Source organism: Mesoplodon bidens (assembly GCF_964165515.1).
Source record: "Mesoplodon bidens genome assembly, chromosome: 3".
Classification (NCBI taxonomy): Eukaryota; Metazoa; Chordata; class Mammalia; order Artiodactyla; family Ziphiidae; genus Mesoplodon; species Mesoplodon bidens.
In genome coordinates, this window is record NC_138178.1 from 153343834 (window position 1) to 153365578 (window position 21745).

General features: G+C 45.7%; 1 protein-coding gene across 1 annotated transcript in view; it reads right to left on the bottom strand.

Annotated features, from left to right (window-relative positions):
• SPTLC2 (serine palmitoyltransferase long chain base subunit 2) overlaps positions 1–2124 on the bottom strand; it is a 113938-nt gene extending 111814 nt beyond the window's left edge. The window contains exon 1 of the mRNA XM_081227255.1: positions 1867–2124. Coding sequence (XP_081083381.1) covers positions 1867–1995 — 129 coding nt within the window. The 5' untranslated portion in view covers positions 1996–2124. The remainder of the gene's footprint in view (positions 1–1866) is intronic.
• Positions 2125–21745: the final 19621 nt, after the last annotated feature.

Below are 21745 nucleotides of genomic sequence, written 5' to 3' on the forward strand. Positions count from 1 at the left end.
CCCCACAGACAACAGTCCTCCTATGAGTGTAAAAGCAACATACCTAAAGTCTTTGTTTTAAAAAGACTCCTGAGAAATTGTCTTCTAGAAGGGATACCGCAGCCCCAAACATTCTTTAGGGCATTCCACCAGACCATTCTTCCAAATGCCACCATTGTGCCTTGAGGGAAAAGTTTCACTGAAGTATATGAGAAAAAGACAGGCAGCTTTTCCAGTTACACAGATTTTTAAATTTCATGTGAGCAACGTGATTATTTCTTCATCTTATCGGTCAGCAATCTCTGAAGAAATGTCATGCCCACCGATGCTAAACTGTTCAGGATTATGGGAGGGAGAAATCTGATTTACTACTAACTCAGAACATAAGTGTGTTAAGTGAAAAGAGCACTTAAACACAAAGCACCTCTATCGTGTGGACACCCTGCTCTTGATTTCCTTCTCCCTCTTAAAAATCACAACGCACTCATTGGCCTGCAATGTATTTTCTAACTCCCACCATTAGGTTTCCCTTTTACAATTTATACCACAACAATTTTGTCTTATGAGCCATTTACACTGCTGGGAAAACAACTTTTTCCATGGCTTACAATGAGCTGATTCTTATCACTTCCTGTCTCACACAATTATTTCTTCAAAAATGAAAACAAATTTTTTGAATCTGTATATTATGTTGCCTTACACCTTACAACTTCAGGGGAGGTCAAGTCTCTTTTACGTATTTCCCCCCAACTCTTGTGGTCTTAATATCTCAACCTGACCAGGAGAAATGCTTTATTTTCTGTTTCACACCAAACAGTAACAGGCCTATCTCTCCTATCTACTGACTGGGGGAGAAGGCTGCCAGATATTTATGGTAATGCCAAATTACAACAGTCACATTTCCTGCCGTGGGGAACGGACTATTTGTGGAAAAAAAATGATTTCCTTAATTTCTTAAAGAGATTTATAAGTACCAAAGTCAACTGCAGACATCTCAACACTCTCTTCCACCAACACTGATCTTGCATCTTTTAAACCAACTCATCGTTAAAAATACATTTCAGCAGACTAGCTGTCAGTCCAGAGAACGTGAAGCTTGATAACAATTACTGCCTTGAATTCAGAACTTTTCAAAATAGTTCAGAACTGCCTGGACTGAGTTGGTGATTCAGCCTTGGTGAATTAGTACAGACTCATCACAAGTCACCACCAGGCTAAACCATCCCCTTGTGAGATAGCACTCTTGCTCAAGGGGTCAGCAGGACCACCTAACTCAACCTGGAGCCCGAGATGGGGTCTCACCTCGGGCCAAGACCATAACGCTTTTGAGGCTCTGGACCGGGTTCACTGCCAGACTTGTGGTCCAAGGCCTTACTTGTAGACGGGGGTAGGTACGGGGTAGGAAAAGACTGGGTGTGTTTCCGCCTGGTACCACCTCCTAACTTGCTTTGCCTCCTGAGGATCCTCAATGTGGTTTTCCCTGGAGGGCTTCAGAGCTCTAGGAGGAAGCAACCACCCGAAGGCCATAGGAGGGAGCCTCGGGGGAATCCTCCTGGGGTCCGAGGGGGCACTCCCTGCCTCTCCTGGGGGGCAGCCCCACTTCTGGCGGGATCGGGTAGAGGAAGTAGAGCCCAACCTCCGGCGGGAGGAGAGGAAGACCTCAGGCGCGGAGAGACGGGCGAGCCCCAGCGCCGCCCTTGAGCCTGCCGGCCGGGGGCAGGCCCAGTCAGTGCCCGGACACTGCCGCCAGCACACCTGAGCCGCGCCCGGCCCCGCAGACAGTCACCGCGACCCCGCCCGGCCCCGCCGCCCCTCCGCAAGGGCGCCAGCCCGCGGGGTCCCGGCCCACCGCCCCCAGCCCGGCCCGGCCGCCTGGTCCCACAGTACCTGGCTGGCAGCGGCTGCGGCAGTAGCGGCGCTGCTCCTCACGTACCCGTTGCGCACCTCCCCGTTCGCCACGCAGTCTTTCGCCCGCAGCGGGCGACGGCAGCAGCACCCTCCGGGCTCCGTCCGCATCGTCCCGGCAGCACTAGGCGCAAGGCAGAATCCGTAAGCGGCGACCGAGGCGGCAGCAGCTCCAAGTCCCGCTCCGCACCCCTCCAACCTCCCCGAAACCGGAAATGGCTGCACGCCGCCGCCAATTCCCTGCCGGGCCGTCACATGAGGGCGGGACCCACTCCCCCCCAGAAGCAGCGGCTCGCCGTAGGCTGGGCCCGGGAGCTGGAGACCAGGCGGGGCGCGCAGGAGTGTCGTGAGCCTGAGGACTGCTGACCAATCTGGAGGAGGAGGAGGCGGACCCCAGGCGCTTACCTGGCCAATCACGGAATGAAATAAAACGGCTCGCGGGTGTCAAGGGGGTTTTCTGAAGCGACCTTTGGACCTGGGACCTGGTCTCTAGAGCGGGTTCCCTCTTCTGGACAGGTGGCACCCTCTCTGCCCTTGCCTCCCGGGAAGTTCTCGGGTTTGAATCCCAGCCCTTAATTTAATTAGCTAATTCTTCTGTGGGTTTTTATAGTACGCCTTTTTCGACATTCCCTCCCCATTCTTCAATATGTATCATACATTAACACATTTTAAGTAATGATTCGGGTGTCTCTTTGCCCTTCACATCTGTCCCTATCAGGGTTTTCTGTACAACTTCCTTTTAAGAACACTTCCTTGAAAGTCAAGAAACCTGGTCTTGTTCCAGTTCTGCCAGTAACCAGAAGCTAAACCTTGAGTGTTTAACCACTTTAGGAGCCAAATTCTTTAAAATGGAGTTAATACTTCCTGCTTCATAGACTCATTGCAGGAATTACATTAATAAGCCATTTTGCACTTATCACAATACCTGACTCATATTAGAAGCATAATGTATACATATTATTTTTCATCTCTTTAGCTCTATATTCCCATAGTTATTAGAAAGAGAGGAAATGGATCTACATTGTAGCAAGAAACTTTTGGTTACCCATAAAGAATTTAGTGTCATGTTTAAGAGTATGGACTCTGGAGTCAGTCTGGGTTTGAATACTGGTTGTGCCACTTACTACCTGAGTGACCTCTATATGTCTTTAGCTGTTCAGGGGTGATAATAATAAAGGTCCTGAGGATTTAATGAGTTATTACATGTAATGTATTTTGTACAGGACCTGGCAATTAGTATACATTACAGAGTGCTGGTTATTATTAATTGTTGAATGCGTCCATGCCCCTGCATTCTTCCCCCACCCCCTAGGAGCTTTAGAAAGGGGGTTGACAGGATATCCATTTTCCATGATTTAGAAGCTGAATCTAACAGCAGGTAGGCAGCACAGATATACTCTTAGAGTCAACAAACACTATGATCCCGAAGAGCGCAGTTTTGCAATAGATATATGACGCTAAAAAAGAAGCATATGGTTTGCCTCTCACATCCTATGAGAGAAAAGATGTACATATATAAAGTAAACAATAAGGAAGATCAGCTCGGTGCTTTGTGACCACCTAGAGGGGTGGGATAGGGAGGGTGGGAGGGAGACCCAAGAGGGAGGAGATACGGGGAGGTATGTATATGTATAGCTGATTCGCTTTGTTATAAAGCAGAAACTAACACACCATTGTAAAGCAATTATATTCCAATAAAAATGTTTAAATAAATAAATAAACAACGATAAAAGGCCGATCAAAGGCTGGAGTGATTAGGCAACAAGAGTTCTGATGAGGAAGGCTGGTTGACAGTGACAAGTCTAGACTTTCTATACAGGAAGTTTTCAGGGCAGGAATCTGGTTGGAAGCAGGGGTAACGGATTTAACTGGGGCTTAGACAGTGGCCTGAATGAAGCTAGAGAAGGCCTAGGAGGAAGATGTGGAATGAGCTTGATCTTGAAGGATGAGCAGTATTTGGAGAGCTGGAAATGAGAAGGAAGGGGCGGGTGATCCTGGGAGAGGGAACCTTTGGAAGCTTAGGTATAGAGGCTGGAAACAGCAATGCCTTACTAGAGAGTAAGAGTTAAGGAGCCTGGCTAGATTAAGGAATCCTGCTAGGCAATCCCTCCCTCCAAAGGGTAGGACACCAGGGCCTTTTCTTGTTCTGCCACTTACTCACCATGTGTGGTCTTGTACATGTCATGCAACATCAACCTTGGCTTCCTCACCCATCTTACGAAGTTAATACCTATACTACTTACAAAGTTTTTGTGAACATGAATGATATAATACATAAATGATCTGATGATCTGGCACACCACTGCTAAATCACAAAAGGAGTGCCTCAGAAAGCAGTAGGAAACACCCCAGACTCCATGTACACAGGAAAACAACTCCTTCCAGAGGCATAAGCTGCCTTATCATCATTTTACTGAGTTCATGTGCAAAGTTCTGTGCAAGGCACCAGGCTTACAGTTCTTCTCTTCCTCCAAGATTGCTCAAACCTCTTCAGCTGTGAAACCTTCCTTGAACTCCAACCTCTAGGGAAAATCAGTCACTTTCTTCTCTGTGAACTTTATACACACCTGTGTAGGCATATGTCACATTGCTTTGGGATTTTTTATTTTGAGAGGGAGGTTACACAATGATTCGAAGCAAGAGCTCTGTAGTCAGACAGGATTGGAGCCCCATCTCCAGCACTTAGAAGTTTTGTGACTTTGGCAAAGCTGCCTAACCTCTCGGTGACTCAGTTCCTTCATCTGTAAATTGGGACATATCTCATAGAATTATGAGAATTAAATAAGAAAAGCATTTAGTTCCAGGGCCTGTCACATAATATTCAATAAGTGCTGGTGATGATTAGCTCATTAGAATAAATGAACTATTTGTTAAATGAATGAATGATTGAAGACAGTAATACCCCAACTAGACAGAGAACAGGCTCCGTGAATTCAGGGGATTGTCTAATTCCTCTTGGTGTTCTCAGCACCTACCATAGTGCCTGAAACATAGTAAGTGCCCAATAAATGTTTGATCAGTGAATAAATGGATGAATGAATGAAAATCCGGCCCTGCCTCCAAGGAGCCTTCTATCACATGGAGACTGTGAATTGAATGAACGTTGTTTTGATTGCAGATAAGCCAATATTGGAAAACTTAATCAAGGAAGTTATATTTTATACACTACCAAATGTAAAATAGATAGCTAGTGGGAAGCAGCAGCATAGCACAGGGAGATCAGCTCAGTGTTTTGTGACCAACTAGAGGGGTGGGATAGGGAAGGTTGGAGGGAGATGCAAGAGGGAGGAGATACGGGGATATATGTATATGTGTAGCTGATTCACTTTGTTTTAAAGCAGAAACTAACACACCATTGTAAAGCAATTATATTCCAATAAATATGTTATAAAAAAAGAGAGAGTTATATATATTTATTGGCACTCTCCTCAAGATAGGTAAGTGTTGGGACCCAGAAAAGAATCCCAAACCTCAGCAAGAGAAAAGTATAGACCTTCCCCCTAGAACCAACTCACTTGTGAGGCTTAGCTGTCAGCCAGCTACAACTTTCACATTCCCTAGGTAATGCTTATAAACTCCCAGGAAACAGAAATCTGATTGGCCCAGTTTAAGGTGAGATATCTAATGCTTGACCAATCAATGATGGTCAAAGCCCAAGGTCAAGCTGCTGGAGGTGAGGAATCAGTTACAGAGAAGGAGGATTCACTGTGGAGAAGGAAGGAACAACCCTATCATTGTCCACTACAAGGAATGGAATGGAAAGGACAAATAACAATTGCTTGGAATCAGTATTAAAGGAGGAGTCTTCCAGTATAGTATTTTTTTAAAGGGCCATGCAGGACTGCAGCCTAGGAAGAGAAATAAAGTGAGAGAAAACTATACAGCTGGAGGAGCAGCTGGCCTGCACTGTCAAATAGGGGTCTTGGTTGCATGCAGCACAAGTTAATGCTGCCTGACTTGCACCAATGGGAATTCATTGGAAGGTTATTAGCAGCTCAGAGACCTGGCTGAAGGCTGGGGGTCCAGGCTTAGAAAAACTCAGGAGTGAGGGGAGGTCCAGAGGGCTAGGCGGCAAGGACCTTAGCAAGGGTTTGTGGCAGAAACTGGTGAGCGCACCACCAGCAAAATAAATGAGCTCTAACCAGCCCTTCCATCCTTGAGTCACTTGCCCAAGAGTCAGTCATGGGAGAGAGTATCTGATCGGCTGACTTTAGGTCACATTGGTCCATGGGGGTGGGTGGCAAACAAAGAAAAGGGTGTGATACCTTCATCTTTCATGGTGGAAGGTGCCTAACAGGATCCACCTCTCCAAAAGAGGACACAAAATGAGCAGAGGACTTTCCCAAAAGGAAACTGAGGACCTCATAGAAAAAGGGAACAAACACTGGGCAGGCGAAAATGACCAATGTCCAATAGTAGTTAAAATGACAATAGAATCATAAGGTAGAAAGGGCCCTCCAGAAGAAATCTGCTTTGGTACAAAACCCAGGGCTGGACAACTCAGAGCTGAGTCGATCTGATCCTGACTCTGAGAGCATCACTTGGTCTTCCCTTTCCAAACCTTTCATGCTTCATTCAATCAGTTATCTCTTTTGGACTTCCCTGGTGGAGCAGTGGTTAAGAATCTGCCGGCCAATGCAGAGGACACGGGTTTGAGCCCTGGTCCAGGAACATCCCACATGCCGCGGAGCAACTAAGCCCATGCACCACAACTACTGAGCCTGCACTCTAGAGCCCGTGAGCCACAACTACTGAGGCCCATGTGCCTAGAGCCCGTGCTCCACAAGAGAAGCCACCGCAATGAGAAGCCCAGGCACCGCGACAAAGAGTAGCCCCCGCTCACCACAACTAGAGAAAGCCCGCGTGCAGCAATGAAGACCCAACGCAGCCAAAAATTAATTAATTAACTAATTAATTTTAAAAAATCAGTTATCTCTTTGGCCAATCATTCAACAAATACTTTTTTCTGGGCATCATTCTAGGTATTGCACATACAATAATAGGCAGATAGAAACATGGTCTCTGCTCTTGTGGAGCTTGCAATCTTTTTTTTTTTAAGATTTATTTATTATTTATTTATTTTATTTATTTTTGGCTGCATTGGGTCTTAGTTGCAGCACGTGGGATCTTTCGTTATGTCGTGCAGGCTCTTCGTTGTAGTGCGCGGGCTACTCTCTAGTTGTGGCGTGTGGGTTTTCTCTTCTCTAGTTGTGGTGTGCAGGTTCCAGGGCACATGGGCTCTGTAGTTTGTGGCACACGGGCTCTCTTGTTGAGGCACGCAAGCTCAGAAGTTGTGTCACGCAGGCTTACTTGCCCTGCAGCCTGTGGGAATCTTAGTTCCCTGACCAGGGATCGAACCCACATCCCCTGCATTGCAAGATGGATTCTTTGCCACTGGACCACCAGGGAAGTCCCTGAATTTACAGTCTTGATTTACAAGAAATGGGTCTGTTAGTTCCCTTTTTATTACTCTTAAGCTAATACAATGAATTTAGAGTTACTTCTTCTCTTCTAGAGTTTCTGGCCCTATTTTTGCTGGAATATCTTGAATAACGTTTTCGGATCATTTTCAGTGACAGTGTTTGCATTCACGAAACTTAGTAGGCCCTGAGACAAGAGTTTAGAATTGCATTGTTGTGAGGCCTGAGCTGTTTAAAGGAATGATTGCAAAAGCAAAGCTTTAAGAGGAATGACGTTTCCTGATTGGTTGGGGGTGCTTGCTGAGCATCCAGTAGAGTGATTTTAATCTGTGTCTAACAAGGCATCTGCAATCAGAGCTCAGAGATGAGACAGATGAACACTCCAAGAATAGGCAGCTGGAGCCTGTCTCTCAGTGGTAGAGCTCTGCCTGGTGTTTCCTTTGTCCTACTCAACCACCACTCGCACTGCCACCCTGGACTTCCTGTGGGCACTCACTCCACTGATGATTGTAATCATCTGAGGCTCTGCTTCAGGAAGTGGACTTTTGCGTCTAGCTCCAGGAAGGAGGAGAAGGGGGTGGTGTTGCAGATAACGGTTATGATGGTGGTGGTATTAGTCAAGACTCTGCTTTGCAAGTTTTGAAATTGAGTTCAAACTGGATTAAGCATAGAGGAGGTTCGGCTCACATAACCAAAAAGACTAGAGGTGGATCTGACTGGATCCAGGTGATCAGGAATCAGAAACAGATTCCTTGGTTTAGCGTCCCTCTGAGTTGGCTTCATTCCCAGATAGATTCACCAAGTGATGTTAAAGATGGTTCACGGCTGGCAAGCTTGCCTTCCAGCAGCTTTAAAATCTCAGCTGAGAGAGAATGCCTCTTTTCTGGGGTCCCAGTGAGAGTCCTAGCTAAGCTCCCATTGGCCCAGCTCAGGTCACATGTCTCAGGTGGATGCTGAATTGTTTGGCCAGGCCTGAATCTTGTGCCCACCCACTCCTCCAATTCTGAGCCATAGGCTCTGAGGATGGGAGATCAGTGGTTTCCCAAATGGAAGAGATGGGTGCTGTTACCAGAAAAAGGGGTGTTGGGCAGGCATAAACCACAGATGTCCATTATACTGCTCATGCTGAATATGATGATGACAAGAAGCAGGGGAAAGGAATGCCTAGGAGATTCTCAACACTTTTAGAAGATGTTTTAAGAAATACTGGTTCTAGATGCTCCCTCTTCCCAAATCTAACTTCTGAAATTTACCCCAAATTTAGGTTTAGTTAAACTGATTAAAGTGATTAATATCTTACCATCTTCATCAAACTGTCATCTCAAAGCAATTAATAAACATCCTCTGTGTATGTAGCTGTATAAGAAAAATAGATATATCATCTCTACAGACAGAATTTACTCCTTAAGAGAGCATTAACTGTGACAAAGGACTCAGAGACAACCATACCAGCTCTGAATGTTATGCATTGTCAATTTTAAATGACGTAAATTAAATTGTACTAAATGTAAAGTATACCTCAATAAAAAAAATAGTTAAAAGAAAAACGACATAAATAAGAAGGGTCATTCGTCCTGAGGCAAGGTGGCATATGTATTCTATGGAGTGATGAAGTTTACATATTTAAGCAGAATTTGTTTATGGTGAAGCAGCCATTTCTTTTCCACCTCATTATAGAACTCTTCAAAGATTTTGCTGTCTTCCCCATCATTCTCTTTATATTCACTTGACAGTGCTACATAATTCTTGTACAAAATAACTTCCTTTAAAATGGCCTTTTGGGGTTCTTCCCCCATCCTCAATATTTCCTAACTTTTTTGCACTTTTTTTCCTATCTTTTACTACCCCCCAAACCAATTCTGGTACCTGCTGTCTGGGAGAGTCATTTCAACTTGTATCTAGAAGAGGGCTATTCTGTTGTTTATGCTCTCAGGGTATCTCCAAAGTCACACAACAAGTTCTCTCAGTAGATGTCCTGAAAAGCACAGGAATTAGAACAAGTTCTGGGGATGCAACAGAGGTGCTCAAGCAGTTGACAGGGAAAAGGAACTTTCTTGTACCTACTTTAAGATACTGATACTCTAACATTTCAAAATACAGTATATTTCTGTTTTATATCAATAACACCTTTTAAGACATAAATGACAACTATAGAGTCACCTTCTATTTCAATCCAAACCTGCCTTTCCCCATGCTGACCATGCCATGCTAATCTGCCAGTCTATATCTCACATTTCAACTGGTTGCTTCTCCATCATCTATTCCATTCTTCCTTCACTGGTCAATAGTCATATATTTAGAGTTAACTATTGCCCGGAGCCTTGCCACAGTGATTGGTTCAGGGACAGACACAGGAATTTAGTTGATTCAGTCACGGTAAGACTGGAGATTTGGGTTCAGTGCTTGGAGGGAGGAAATCTACCTGCTCTTCCAGAAGGTGTGCTGTATGAATGTGAAGCCTACAGCTGCTGTAGCCATTTGGCTACCACAAAGAAAGCCCAAGTAAGAGTGACGCAACAGCAGGAAGTGAGCAAAGTCGAAATGGATCAAAGAACTAAAGGTAAGAGCTAAAAACTATAAAATCCTTAGAAGAAAATAATGGTATAAATCTTCATGACCATGGATTTAGAAATGGTTTTACATATGATACCAAAAGCATAAGCAACCAAAGAAAAAATAGCAAGATTGGATTTCATCAAAATTAAGAATTTTTAGTATTCAAAGGACACCATTAAGAAAGTGAAAAAACAACATACAGAATGGGAACAAATAGGGACTTCCCTGGTGGCAAGTGGTTAAGAATCCGCCTGCCAATGCAGGGGACACGGGTTCGAGCCCTGGTCCGGGAAGATCCCACATGTTATGAAGCAACTGAGCCCGTACACCACAACTACTGAGCCTGCGCTCTAGGGCCTGCAAGCCGCAACTACTGAGGCCCTTGTGCCTAAGAGTCTGTGCTCCACAACAAGAGAAGCCACTGAAATGAGAATACTGCGCACTGCAAAGAAGAGTAGCTCCTGCTCACCGCAACTAGAGAAAGCCTGCGTGCAGCAACAAAGACCCAATGCAGCCAAAAATAAATAAATAAATAAATTTATTTTTAAAAAAAAGAATGGGAAAAAAAATTTGCAAATCATTCATCTGGTAAGAGACCTGTATCCAGAGCATATAGAGAACTCTTATAGTTTAATAATAAAAAGACAAATAACTTGATTTTAAATGGGCAAAGGATTTGAATAAACATTTCTCCAAAGAGGGAATGCAAATGTCTAATAAGCAAATGAAAACATGCTCAACATCATTAGTCATTTGGGAAATGTAAATCAAAACCACAACTTCATAACCACTAGGATAGCTAAAACTAAAAGCCAGACAATAGCAAATGTTAATGAGGATGTGGAGGAACTGGAACCCTCATACATTGCTGGTGGGAATGTAAAATGGTTCAGCAGCTTTGTAAAACAGTTTGGCAGGTCCTCAAAATGTTAAACATAGGGTTAGCATATGACCCTGCAATTCCACTCCTAGATACCTACACAGGAAAAATGAAAACATATGTCAACACTAAAACTTGTATACAAATCTTCGTAGCAGCATCATTCACAGTATCTAAAATGTAGAAACAACTCAAGTGTACATCAGCTGTTGAATAGATAAACAAAGGGTCATATATCCATACAATGGAATATTTTTAGCAATAAAAAAGAAGTGAGGTACTGATACATGTTACAACATACATGAAACTTGAAAACGTTATGCTAAGTGAAAGAAGCCAGACCAAAAAAACTATATATTGGTCCAGAACAGGCAAACCAGAGACAGAAAATAAATTAGTGATTGTCTTGGGCTGGGGTGTGGTGGGGTATACGTGGGGGTAGAATAAGCAGAGGGCAGAGGGATTGGGAACGACTGCTAATGGGCACAGGTTTTGGGGGTGGGGCCATGAAAATAGTCAGAATTAGATTATGGTGATGGTGGTGCAACTCTATAAATAGACTAAAAACCACTCACTGCATTGTATACTATAGGTGTTGAAGTTTAATATATATAAATCACATCACGATAAAGCTGTGAAAAACAAAACTTAAGATACATTACTAAACAAAACGAAACAAAAAAACAACCAACTCTCACCAGGATACTGTCGTCTTCATTGATAGGAAAGGGTCTGTGTTTTATAAACTCTGTAATTTCAGCAGCACCTACCTCAGTACCTGGCCCATGGAGTACTTGATAATAATTGAATAAAAGGAAGGGACGGAGGGAGGGAGGGGAGAAGGGGGGAGGAAGGGGAGGGGAGGGGAGGGGAGGAAGGAATGGATGGGTACGACTGTGATATTCCTTCAAAAACTATTCACTTTCTATAGTGTGCCGAGAGCTCACATACATTATCACTGGCCCCACCCTGCATATGAGGAAACTGAGTCTCCTAGAACAAGGGTCCCCAACTCCTCGGCCTGTTAGGAACCCGGCCGCACAGCAGGAGGTTAGCAGAGGGCGAGCAAGCGAAGCTTTATCTGCCCCTCCCCATCGCTCCCCACCGCTCGCATTACTGCCTGAACCACCACCCCACTCCCCTTGCCCCACCCCCATCCATGGAAAAATTGTCTTCCATGAAACCGGTCCCTGGTGCCAAAAAGGTTGGGGACCGCTGCCCTAGAGGATCAGTAACAGACTCAAATCCATATACTAGCAGTGAACAGCAGAGGGAAAATGAGAACCCAAGGCTGTATACACCAAAGCCAATAGCCTGTATATTAATTTCTATAATTCTGGTGGTGAGGCTTAAGAACAGATTTCAAAATATAGGGGTGAATCTCAGCTATCTTGATATGAGTAAGAGAACTGTAGATGCATGTGCATCAGGGCATTGATTGGGGGCGCTGGGAAGGGAAGGAAAGGGATAAGTGCTGAAAATCCATGTTGTGTCATTGGGGTTCAAAGGGGCCCAGTAAATAATACCCTTAACTTCACCAAAGTTCTGAACCAACTGAGAAGTAAGACAAAAGGGTCAGCAGATGCAGAGTTAAAGCGTTGGGTTAAATTCATGGGCCTGGGGCACAGGGCCCTGTACTTGGTTTAATGTTCTGCCGTCACCATCTTGAAATTTTCAGTGACTCATTTTGTACTGGGTCCCCCAAATTACGTAGCTTACAAAAATGTCACCTGACAAAATGTCACCTTTACTACTGTTATAAGGGATCTGTGGCTTCTGTGTGAGTGACAACTTCTCACCTCCAATCTTGACCTTGGGCAGCCCACCTAAGGGAAAGTTTGAGTCTGCAACACATATGCATGTTTCTGTCTCCCAATGGTCCTGGTGGAGAGAGAAAGAAAGAAACCAGATCCTCCTAGCCAGGACTGTCAGTAGAGCATCCCCACCCAGGGGAGAACATACCCCACACAAACCAGGTACCCCATTCCACCTCCCTGGGGAAGGAGGGGCAGGAGGTAAGTCAGAGAAATGGGGAAAGAGGCTTTCTCTTTTTACAGGAGTCTTAGTTAAGATTCTTTTAGTTACAAGTAACAGATAGAGTTAAATTAGCCTAAATGGAACAGGAAGTTTGAGGAAGGTGTGGCAGACACTGTTTGTTTTATATGCAACACCAACCCCCCCCTCCCCCCTTACCTTCTTCCTTGCTGATTTTATTCAGGTACAGGAAGGAAATTCCTTGATTTCACAGCAGATGTCCTGCCAACCCCATGAATCATAATTGGTCTAAGCTAATCACGGAAAGCTAATTCCCCTTTGCCACTCACTTTTCCAGCCTCCCTTGCAGGTAGAGTAGATATTCAACACTGTTCTAGCCAATATAAGAGGAAGTCTTCTGCGGATCCTCTGAGAAAGAGGTATTTCTCTTTATTAACAAAAATTGAGCCCCTTCCTCTCTCCTCTCGTCTTTCTTACTTGATGCAATGATGTGAAAACATGATGTCTAGAGCCATGGCAGCGATATTGAGACCATGAGGCAACAACAAGCACAAGAATGGAAATTCATCATGCTGAGTAGCATAGCCAAGAGGTGGAAAGAACCTGGGTCCTTAATGACATAGCTGAACTGAACACACCCCAACTATGCCTGCCTCCAGACTTTTGAAACGAAAAAAAATGTCCTAATGGTTCAAGCAACTGTCATTTAGGTCGGAGGTCCCCAACCTTTTTGGCACCGGGGACCGGTTTCGTGGAAGACAGTTCTTACACAGACAGCAGCGGGTGGGGTGGTGGTTCAGGCGGTGATGTGAGCAACGGGGAGCGATTGGGGAGCGACTGGGGAGCAGCAGATGAAGCTTCGCTCGCTGGCTCACCTGCCGCTCACCTCCTGCTGCGCAGCCCGGTTGGGGACCCCTGATTTAGCTTATCTCTTACTTGCGGTAAAATACACCCTATCTCACACAGGCTTATGTATCACGTTCATTGCGAATCTCAAGGAACCCAAGGGCAGCTGCTCTCGAAGGTCAGGAAGCAGGAGCAAGAAAGCTGTCATATCCTTAGGGAGTTACTCTTCTGGCCTCATCTCTGCTTCTGAGAATGTGTGTCCTTCTTTCTTCTCTACAGACCAGTTTTCACTGATTCAACCTTCACATGGCAAAGCCTTCCCTGTCTGCATTTCCTGCACCTAAGAGACCAGCTCAGGTTGCCACTGGAGTCTCCAGCTCAATTCCAAGGTCTGGAAGAGAGAATAGGCTTGACCCAGCTGTGAGTCCCGTACCTCCCTGGCCCAGTTAATACCATGGAGGCAAGGTCATGTGCTCAAACTCAAACATGGCTGCCAAGGGCTCACCCGGAAGTGTGGTGTGTGTGAAGTTCTCAAAGAAGGGAGAGACAGGGGTTAAAAGATGCCCCTAAGTGTCTACCATATTGGGTGAGGAAGAAAGGAAGAGAGATAAAAATCATGTTAAGTACTTCAGGGAGTGGGTGAGAAGGGGCCAATCAGCCTGAGAGAAACAGATTCCAACAGCAGGTGAAATGCTGAGAGGTAAAAGCTATCCCTGGGCATTGCTGAAAATTCCTCAGAAAAGAAGTCAAAATTCGATCTCGTAAGGACTTTTCTTGAATGAGGAGTGAGGAAAAGAGGTGGGTAAAGAAATAAGAAGGAAAGAAAGGACTGGCCCTAGAGGAGAAAAAGAGTTGCCACTGAGAAAATAGAGGGTAGGATTAGGCGTCCCTTTAACCTCTCAGCCCAGGCCCACCCCAGAAGAGTGAAAGCCAGGACTTGAGGCTATTTCAGGCCGAAGTCCCACAGAGAACGTGCACTGTGTGCATTTGTGTGCATTCCCTAGCAATAGCTGGCAGCAACGTTTCTCTCTTGAAAAGGTCACTGAAACAGATTGGGGTTAGCCTTAATACTGTTTCTCTACAGAGATCAGAACACGTGCGTGGAGGCCAGAACGCCGCCCTACGGGTCGCCAGGTTTTCACGTGGCCCGAACTGATAAGTGCAGTAGTGGGGCGGCGGCTGTGAGAGGGGCAGTGAGCAGTTCCGAGAAGCGCGAGGGAGGGGGGCTGGGGGCGTGCGGGCAGGAGGGTGTGACTTCCAAGCTCTTTCCACTCCTGTGCGCTGGGAACGGCAGGGGCGGAAAGGATGCGCTGGCGCAGGCGCTAGCCCGGGAAACTGAAGCCTGTGTTTAGCGAAAGCACCGGAAGGAAGTCGGGGAGGTAAGATAGCAGGGGGTCGGATTGACAGTTGGACAATTCTGGGAACACAGAAGCTGGGGTCGATTTCCATCCAACTGTCCCTCCCTCCTTCCCTGCATTCGTACGTGGTCCATCCGCACAGCACTAGCCATCACCCCACCCCACCCCCGCCCCTTCTTTCATCACTCCGCTCCTTCGGGAGAAATCAAGTCTGTTTTGTTCACTTAAGAACCTCCAGGGTGTGCGCTGCACATTGGAGATGCTCCACAAATGTTTCTTTAATGAGTGAATGGAGCTTTGTGCGTAGAACAAATATATAAACAAGACATAAACAAACATACCGATCGTCTGGTAAGGGAGTACTCAGGGAGGAAAGTAAACTTTTACGTCATTTCGTCTCTTTGAAATGTTGGATTTGTTTTGTGCTGGTAAAGAATGAGGAGGCAGGGAAAAGATTTGGAACCCCTGGATCAATTAGTAATTTCCCAAATTAATTCGTTCGCGGGGAACTTTTGTTGAAATGACATTGTTACCTGGAAACCTAAACAATTTAAAAAAGACTGAAAACAGGAACAGCAAAACCAGCAGCTGCTCTCCTGCCCCATCCTCACGGAACAGCTGGTTTTAATAAACGCTCATTTACTTCTACTCCGGGGTTACTGGGAAAGAACTGAAGCCCAGATGGATGTGAACTAAAATTATTATGGTATGGGACTTCCCTGGCGGTCCAGTGGTTAAGACTCTGGGCTTCCACTGCAGGGGAATGCAGGTTCGATCCCTGATCGGGGAGCTAAGATCCTGCATGCTGGGCAGCAGGGCCAAAAAGAAAAAAAAAATATTGTGGCAATCATTTAACAATATATGTTATGTCAAATCATTATGCTGTACACCTTAAACTTATACAGTATTGTATGTCAATTATATCTCAATAAAACTGAAGAATAATTTAATTTAAAAAAAAACCCTGAAGCTCAGAGAGACTAAGTGACTTACCCAGTGTCACACAGCAAAGAAGGAAAGAAAGAGGGCAACAACTAAAAAAGCACAGGAACTGGAGTAAAAGCCATCAGAAAACTATGGCCTGCAGGCCATATTCTGCCTGCTACCTGTTTTTGTACAGCCTGAGAGCTAAGAATATTTTTTATATTTTAGGTAGCTAAAAATCAAAAGAAGAATAATATTTTGTGACAGGTAAAAATGATATGAAAGTCAAATATCAGTGTCTATAAATACAGTTTGATTAGTACACAGCCATGCCCATTCACTTACTGCTCCTTTCACACTAAAAAGGTGGAACTGAGTAGTTAGCATGCAAACTGTAAGTGGCCTGAAAACAAACCTTGAAATATTTACTATCTGGCCCTTTACAGAAAACATTTGCTGACTCCAGGTCGGGAATTCTCAGCAGTTCCTTAGGTTTTCGATGGCTTTGGAAGGCCTCAGATGCTGGGGAATGGCTGGGGTATGTGAAGGGTGAGGGGTGAGGGGAGAGAGGACTGCAGATATTGGGGTGCTTTTTTTTGGCTGCGTTGGGTCTTGGTTGCTGCACGCGGGCTTTCTCTACTTGCGGAGATCAGGGGCTACTCTTTGTTGCGGTGCTCAGGCTTCTCACTGAGGTGACTTCTCTTGTTGCAGGGCACGGGCTCTAGGTGCGTGGGCTTCAGCCGTCGTGGCTCGCGGGCTCTAGAGTGCAGGCTCAGTAGCTGTGGCGCACGGGCTTAGCTGCTCAGCGGCATGTGGGATCTTCCCGGACCAGGGCTCGAACCCATGTCCCCTGCATTGGCAGGCAGATTCTTAACCACTGCACCACCAGGGAAGTCCAATATTGGGGTCCTTTGGTTAAAGGCCCGGGAACCAAGGGTGAGTTCAGGGCCAGGTGTAGGTAGTACAGAAAAAAGGCAGGCCTAATGTAAGGTGTTCTGTGGTCATTAGGAAATCAGGGCCAACCTGACTTTCTGAGACTCTCCCATAATGTGTTCTGGACACTGATTATAAACAAGGGGATTATAAACAAGTTTCTAGGATGCTGCACAAGAGGCTCCCAGCACTGTTAGGAGACTGACTACACGTCGCGAATCCTAAGAACGCTCTGGTAATGATGGTCGATGATGTCAGCTTCTCACCAGGCCCTGTCTCTCCTCCTATTATATTAGCTAACACTTACTGAACACTTTCTCTGTGTCAGGTGCTATGCTAAGTACCTTTCAAGCATTATTTCCTCTGTGGGCTAGACTTTAATATTTTTATCCCCATTTTGCAGATGAAGAAACTGAAGCTTAGTGAGACTAATGTTACACTTTGGCGACTGAACAAGGAAGTGGGTGGGGTCAGGATTCAAACTCAGGTCAGCCTAATTTGCTAGTGTCTTTCTTAAGCAGCACACTGTGTTGTCAGTGAAGGAAGCTGGATATATCTTAGTCCATGCAATGTCTTTGAGAATGATAGAGTGAATCATTCAGGGTCTGATCAGGAAACGGGAAACCACTGGGGCATTTGAAAGAGAGGGAGTTTAATGCAGAGAATTGGTGATAGAAAAGCTGAGAAGCCCGAAGGAGACAGTGAGACAACCCAGAAATTAGCAATGCCAGGCAGCTACCAGAGCTCCTCAGCTGCAAGGGTGTCTTCGTCTGTTCAAGCTGCTATAACAAAATACCACAGACTGAGTGGCTTACACAACAGAACTTTATTTCTAACAATTCTAGAGGCTGGGAAGTCCAAGATCAAGGTGCCAGCAAGGTAGAATTCATTCTGAGGCCTCTTTTCTAGGCGGCTACCGACTCACTGTGTTGTGTGTGATGGGGGAGAGAAGGGGTGGGAGGGAGGCAGAGAGAGAGAGAGCTCTCTGGTGTCTTTCTTAAAAGGATCAGTATTCCATCCTGATGACCTCATTTAATGGTAATCACCTCCATAAAAGACCTATCTCCAGTACAGTCATGTTGAGGGTTAGGGCTTCAACATATTTGAATCTGGGGCGACACAACCGTTCAGTCTGTAAGGAAGGGTAAAAAAGGAAGGTGGTGTTATGGAGACCAGGGATAGGGTCAATTGGTTTAAGTCATAACTGTGGAGGGCCTGCCCAGCAGGAGGTAGAGGCACCGAAAAGATTCAGCAGCTGCTGGGGCTTCCCTGGTGGTCCAGTGGTAAAGAGTCTGTCTTGCAGTGCAGGGGATGCACATTCGATCCCTGGTCAGGCAACTAAGATCCCACCTGCTGCAGAGCAGCTAAGCCCACGTGCTGCAACTACTGAGCTCACGCGCCTCAACTAGAGCCTGCGTGCCACAAGCCACAGAGCCCACGTGCTCTGGAACCTGCGTGCCACAACTACAGAGCCCATGTGCCCTGGAGCCTGCGTGCCACAACTACAGAGCCCATGCGCCCTGGAGCCTGCGTGCCACAACTAGAGAAGAGAAAACCCACACGCCACAACTAGAGAGAAGCCCACGTGCCACAACGAAAGATCCTGTGTGCCTCAACGAAGATCCCGTGTGCTGCAACTAAGACCCAATGCAGCCAAAAATAAATTAAATAAATAAATAAATAAATCTTTAAAAAAAAAAGATTCAGCAGCTGCTAAAGATGCTGTTCAAGGCAATGAGAAAAGGGGAAAATACTCTGGCCTTTCCCTTTCTCCCACCTCCTAATTTCCTGTCTTCTATTGGCTAGGCCCAGCAGGAAGCCAGCTGACTCAGGAAGTCTGGGAAATGCAGTCTACAGGAGCCAGTCCTGCTTTGACACAGAGTAGGGGGTAAATAGATCTGGGGCTTGGACTGGCCCAAAGAGCTTCATAGAGATTCTCCTGCTCTGTGCTTGACAAACATAGCTTAGGTTGTCATTACTCAAGAGCCGTGGTGAGTTGCCTACCAAGAACTCATGATGAATTTAAGCATAAATTCAACATACGTGTGATGAAAACACTCCTAAAATATGTGGGGTTTTTTTAAAGGTGCCAAACGACATACACACACACATATATTTATGTATAAATATATACCGTGATCCTGTCTGTGTATGTCTTACAGTAATTAACACTATAGCTGTTGTAGTAAACAACCCCAAAGTCTCCATAGCTTTACAGAATAGCAGTCTAACGTGGGTTAGAGGTTCTTCCAAGTGGCTCCCCTTCCAGCGATGACTTATGATGGGATCCTCCTATCATGTAACTGTGCCCCCTTTAGAGTCCTTCATTTCCATGCAAACATAGAGAGCCATACATACAGCAGAAGGGCTGTGCAGAAAAGTGGGCAGGTCCCTTTAGGGGATCCTTCTGGAAGTAGTATATATCACTTCTGCCTGCCTTCCACTGGCCCGAGCTGTCACAGAGTTCCAACTTAATTGCAAAAGAGGCTGAGAAATGTAGTCTTTCTGCAGGCCCAGGAAGAAGAAAAGGGCTTGATGAGCCACTGTGTTGTTGTTTTTTTTTTTTTGCGGTACGCGGGCCTCTCACTGCTGCGGCCTCTCCCGTTGCAGAGCACAGGCCCCGGACGCGCAGGCCCAGCGGCCATGGCTCACGGGCCCAGCCGCTCCCCAGCACGTGGGATCCTCCCGGACCGGGGCACGAACCCACGTTCCCCGCATAGGCAGGCGGACTCTCAACCACTGCGCCACCAGGGAAGCCCCCGAGCCACTGTGTTTTTTAAAAAATAAGCAAACATATGCTTGTGTGTGCATAAAAGTGTTTCTGGAAGGATATACATAAGCAGGACCAGCTACATAATTTGGGGGCCCAGTGCAAAATGAAAATGCTAGGTCCTTGTTCAAAAGTGATTAAGAATTTCAGATGGTAATGGCAGAACATTAAACCAAGTGCAGAGTGCTGAGCATGGGGGTCTGGGTGACTGCAGAGGTAGTACACCCATGAAGCTGGCCCTGATAAGAAACTCCTAATGGGATTACTTCTGTAGAGTGGTACTGGGAATTGGGGCAGGGAGGGAGAATTTGCTTATTATTTTATACTCTGGCAATTTTTTCCAGGTACATGTATTACAGCAATAATTTTAAAATATTTCACTCATAATGGATTTGAGCTGAGACATACACAGCCACCTTAAAAAGGCAAAATGCCTTCCAGGTTAGCAGAACTTGACACAGTAGCTTGATTGAAGCCATTGGCTTATCTCAAGAAAGAATATGTCTGTTGGAAAGGGGTTTGTTCAGCAATGGGTGCTTAAAAAAGGATATGCAAAAAAGCAAACATTGACAGTGCCCCATCTAAGCTTTGTCCTGGGAGGGTGATACATGTGTATCTGATATGTGTATCTATATATCTGTAATTTTATGTATCATATAAAGGGAGCATTTTATGAGTATATAATTATTTTATGAGTTTAAATTTACGGCATTTACGGGACTTCCCTGGTAGCACAGTGGTTAAGAATCCGCCTGCCAGTGGGTTTCCCTGGTGGCGCAGTGGTTGAGAGTCCGCCTGCCGATGCGGGGGACGCGGGTTTGTGACCCCGTCCGGGAGGATCCCACGTGCCGCGGAGTGTCTGGGCCCGTGAGTCATGGCCGCTGGGCCTGCGCGTCCGGGGCCTGTGCTCCGCAATGGGAGAGGCCGCAGCAGTGAGAGGCCCGCGTACCGCAAAAAAAAAAAAAGAATCCGCCTGCCAATGCAGGGGACACGGGTTCGAGCCCTGGTCCGGGAAGATCCCACATGCCATGGAGCAACTAAGCCTGTGCACCACAACTACTGAGCCTGCGCTCTAGAGCCCGCATGCCACAACTACTGAAGCCCGCGATGAGACAACTACTGAAGCCCATGCACCTAGAGCCCATGCGCCACAACCACTGAAGCCCGTGCACCTAGAGCCCGTGCTCCGCAACAAGAGAAGCCACTGCAATGAGAAGCCTGTGCACAGCAACAAAGAGTAGCCCCTGGTCGCTGCAACTAGAGAAAGCCCGTGTGCATCAACGAAGACCCAACACAGCCAAAAATAAGTAAATAAATAAAGAAATAAATTTATGGTGTTTACTTCTCAATGAATGAGAAAATATAAATCATTCTGATACACAGAAAAATATTTGCAATCTGTTGTGTTCTCAGAGGCATCAGAGTTAGTATTTTTGCTTTGTTTGCCCATGTCTTGGTCAGGATAAGTTAGATTATGCTGCCGTAACAAACGATCCCAACATCTCAGTGGCATGTAACAAAGGTTTATTTCTCATTCAGGCTCTATATCCAGCAGGGAGCAGACTCTGCTCCATGTTGCCTTCACCCCAGATCCTGGTTCTCCTCATTGTGGTCCAGAGAAGAGAGAACGATGAACATCTGTTAGCTCTTAGAGCTCTGGCTCTGAAGTGACACATATCTCTTCCACTTACATTTTATTGTCCCAAACAAATCACACGGTCAAGCCTGATGTCAACAAGGCAAGGACATATAATCTCATCCAAGGAAGAAGCAGTGAATACTCTTAAGCAACAGTACAGTCTACCACAGCAAGATACTACAGAAACTGGATTCATTAGAAATGATAAGAGCTCACCTGACAATCTCAAGGATTCTAATTAAATGAATCCCCAAGCTTGAAGTAAAAATGAGAAAGTTTATTTCAAAGATGAATCACTAGACACTAAGCTTATTCTTATCATAAATACAGAAGTCAGATAAGAAGCACCCATCTTAGAACAAACATTAAACTCTCTATATTATGTTACTATCACCATGTGATGTGTTAAGTATTCATGTTTTATTGCCCGACTGATTCCTACCCTGTGATAAGAGCAAGTCTGTAGGAGATAAACCTGACCTTTGCTCAGTATTCAATTGAGTGCACAGGGCATGTGCTCCTGTGGTGCACCCACCTGGA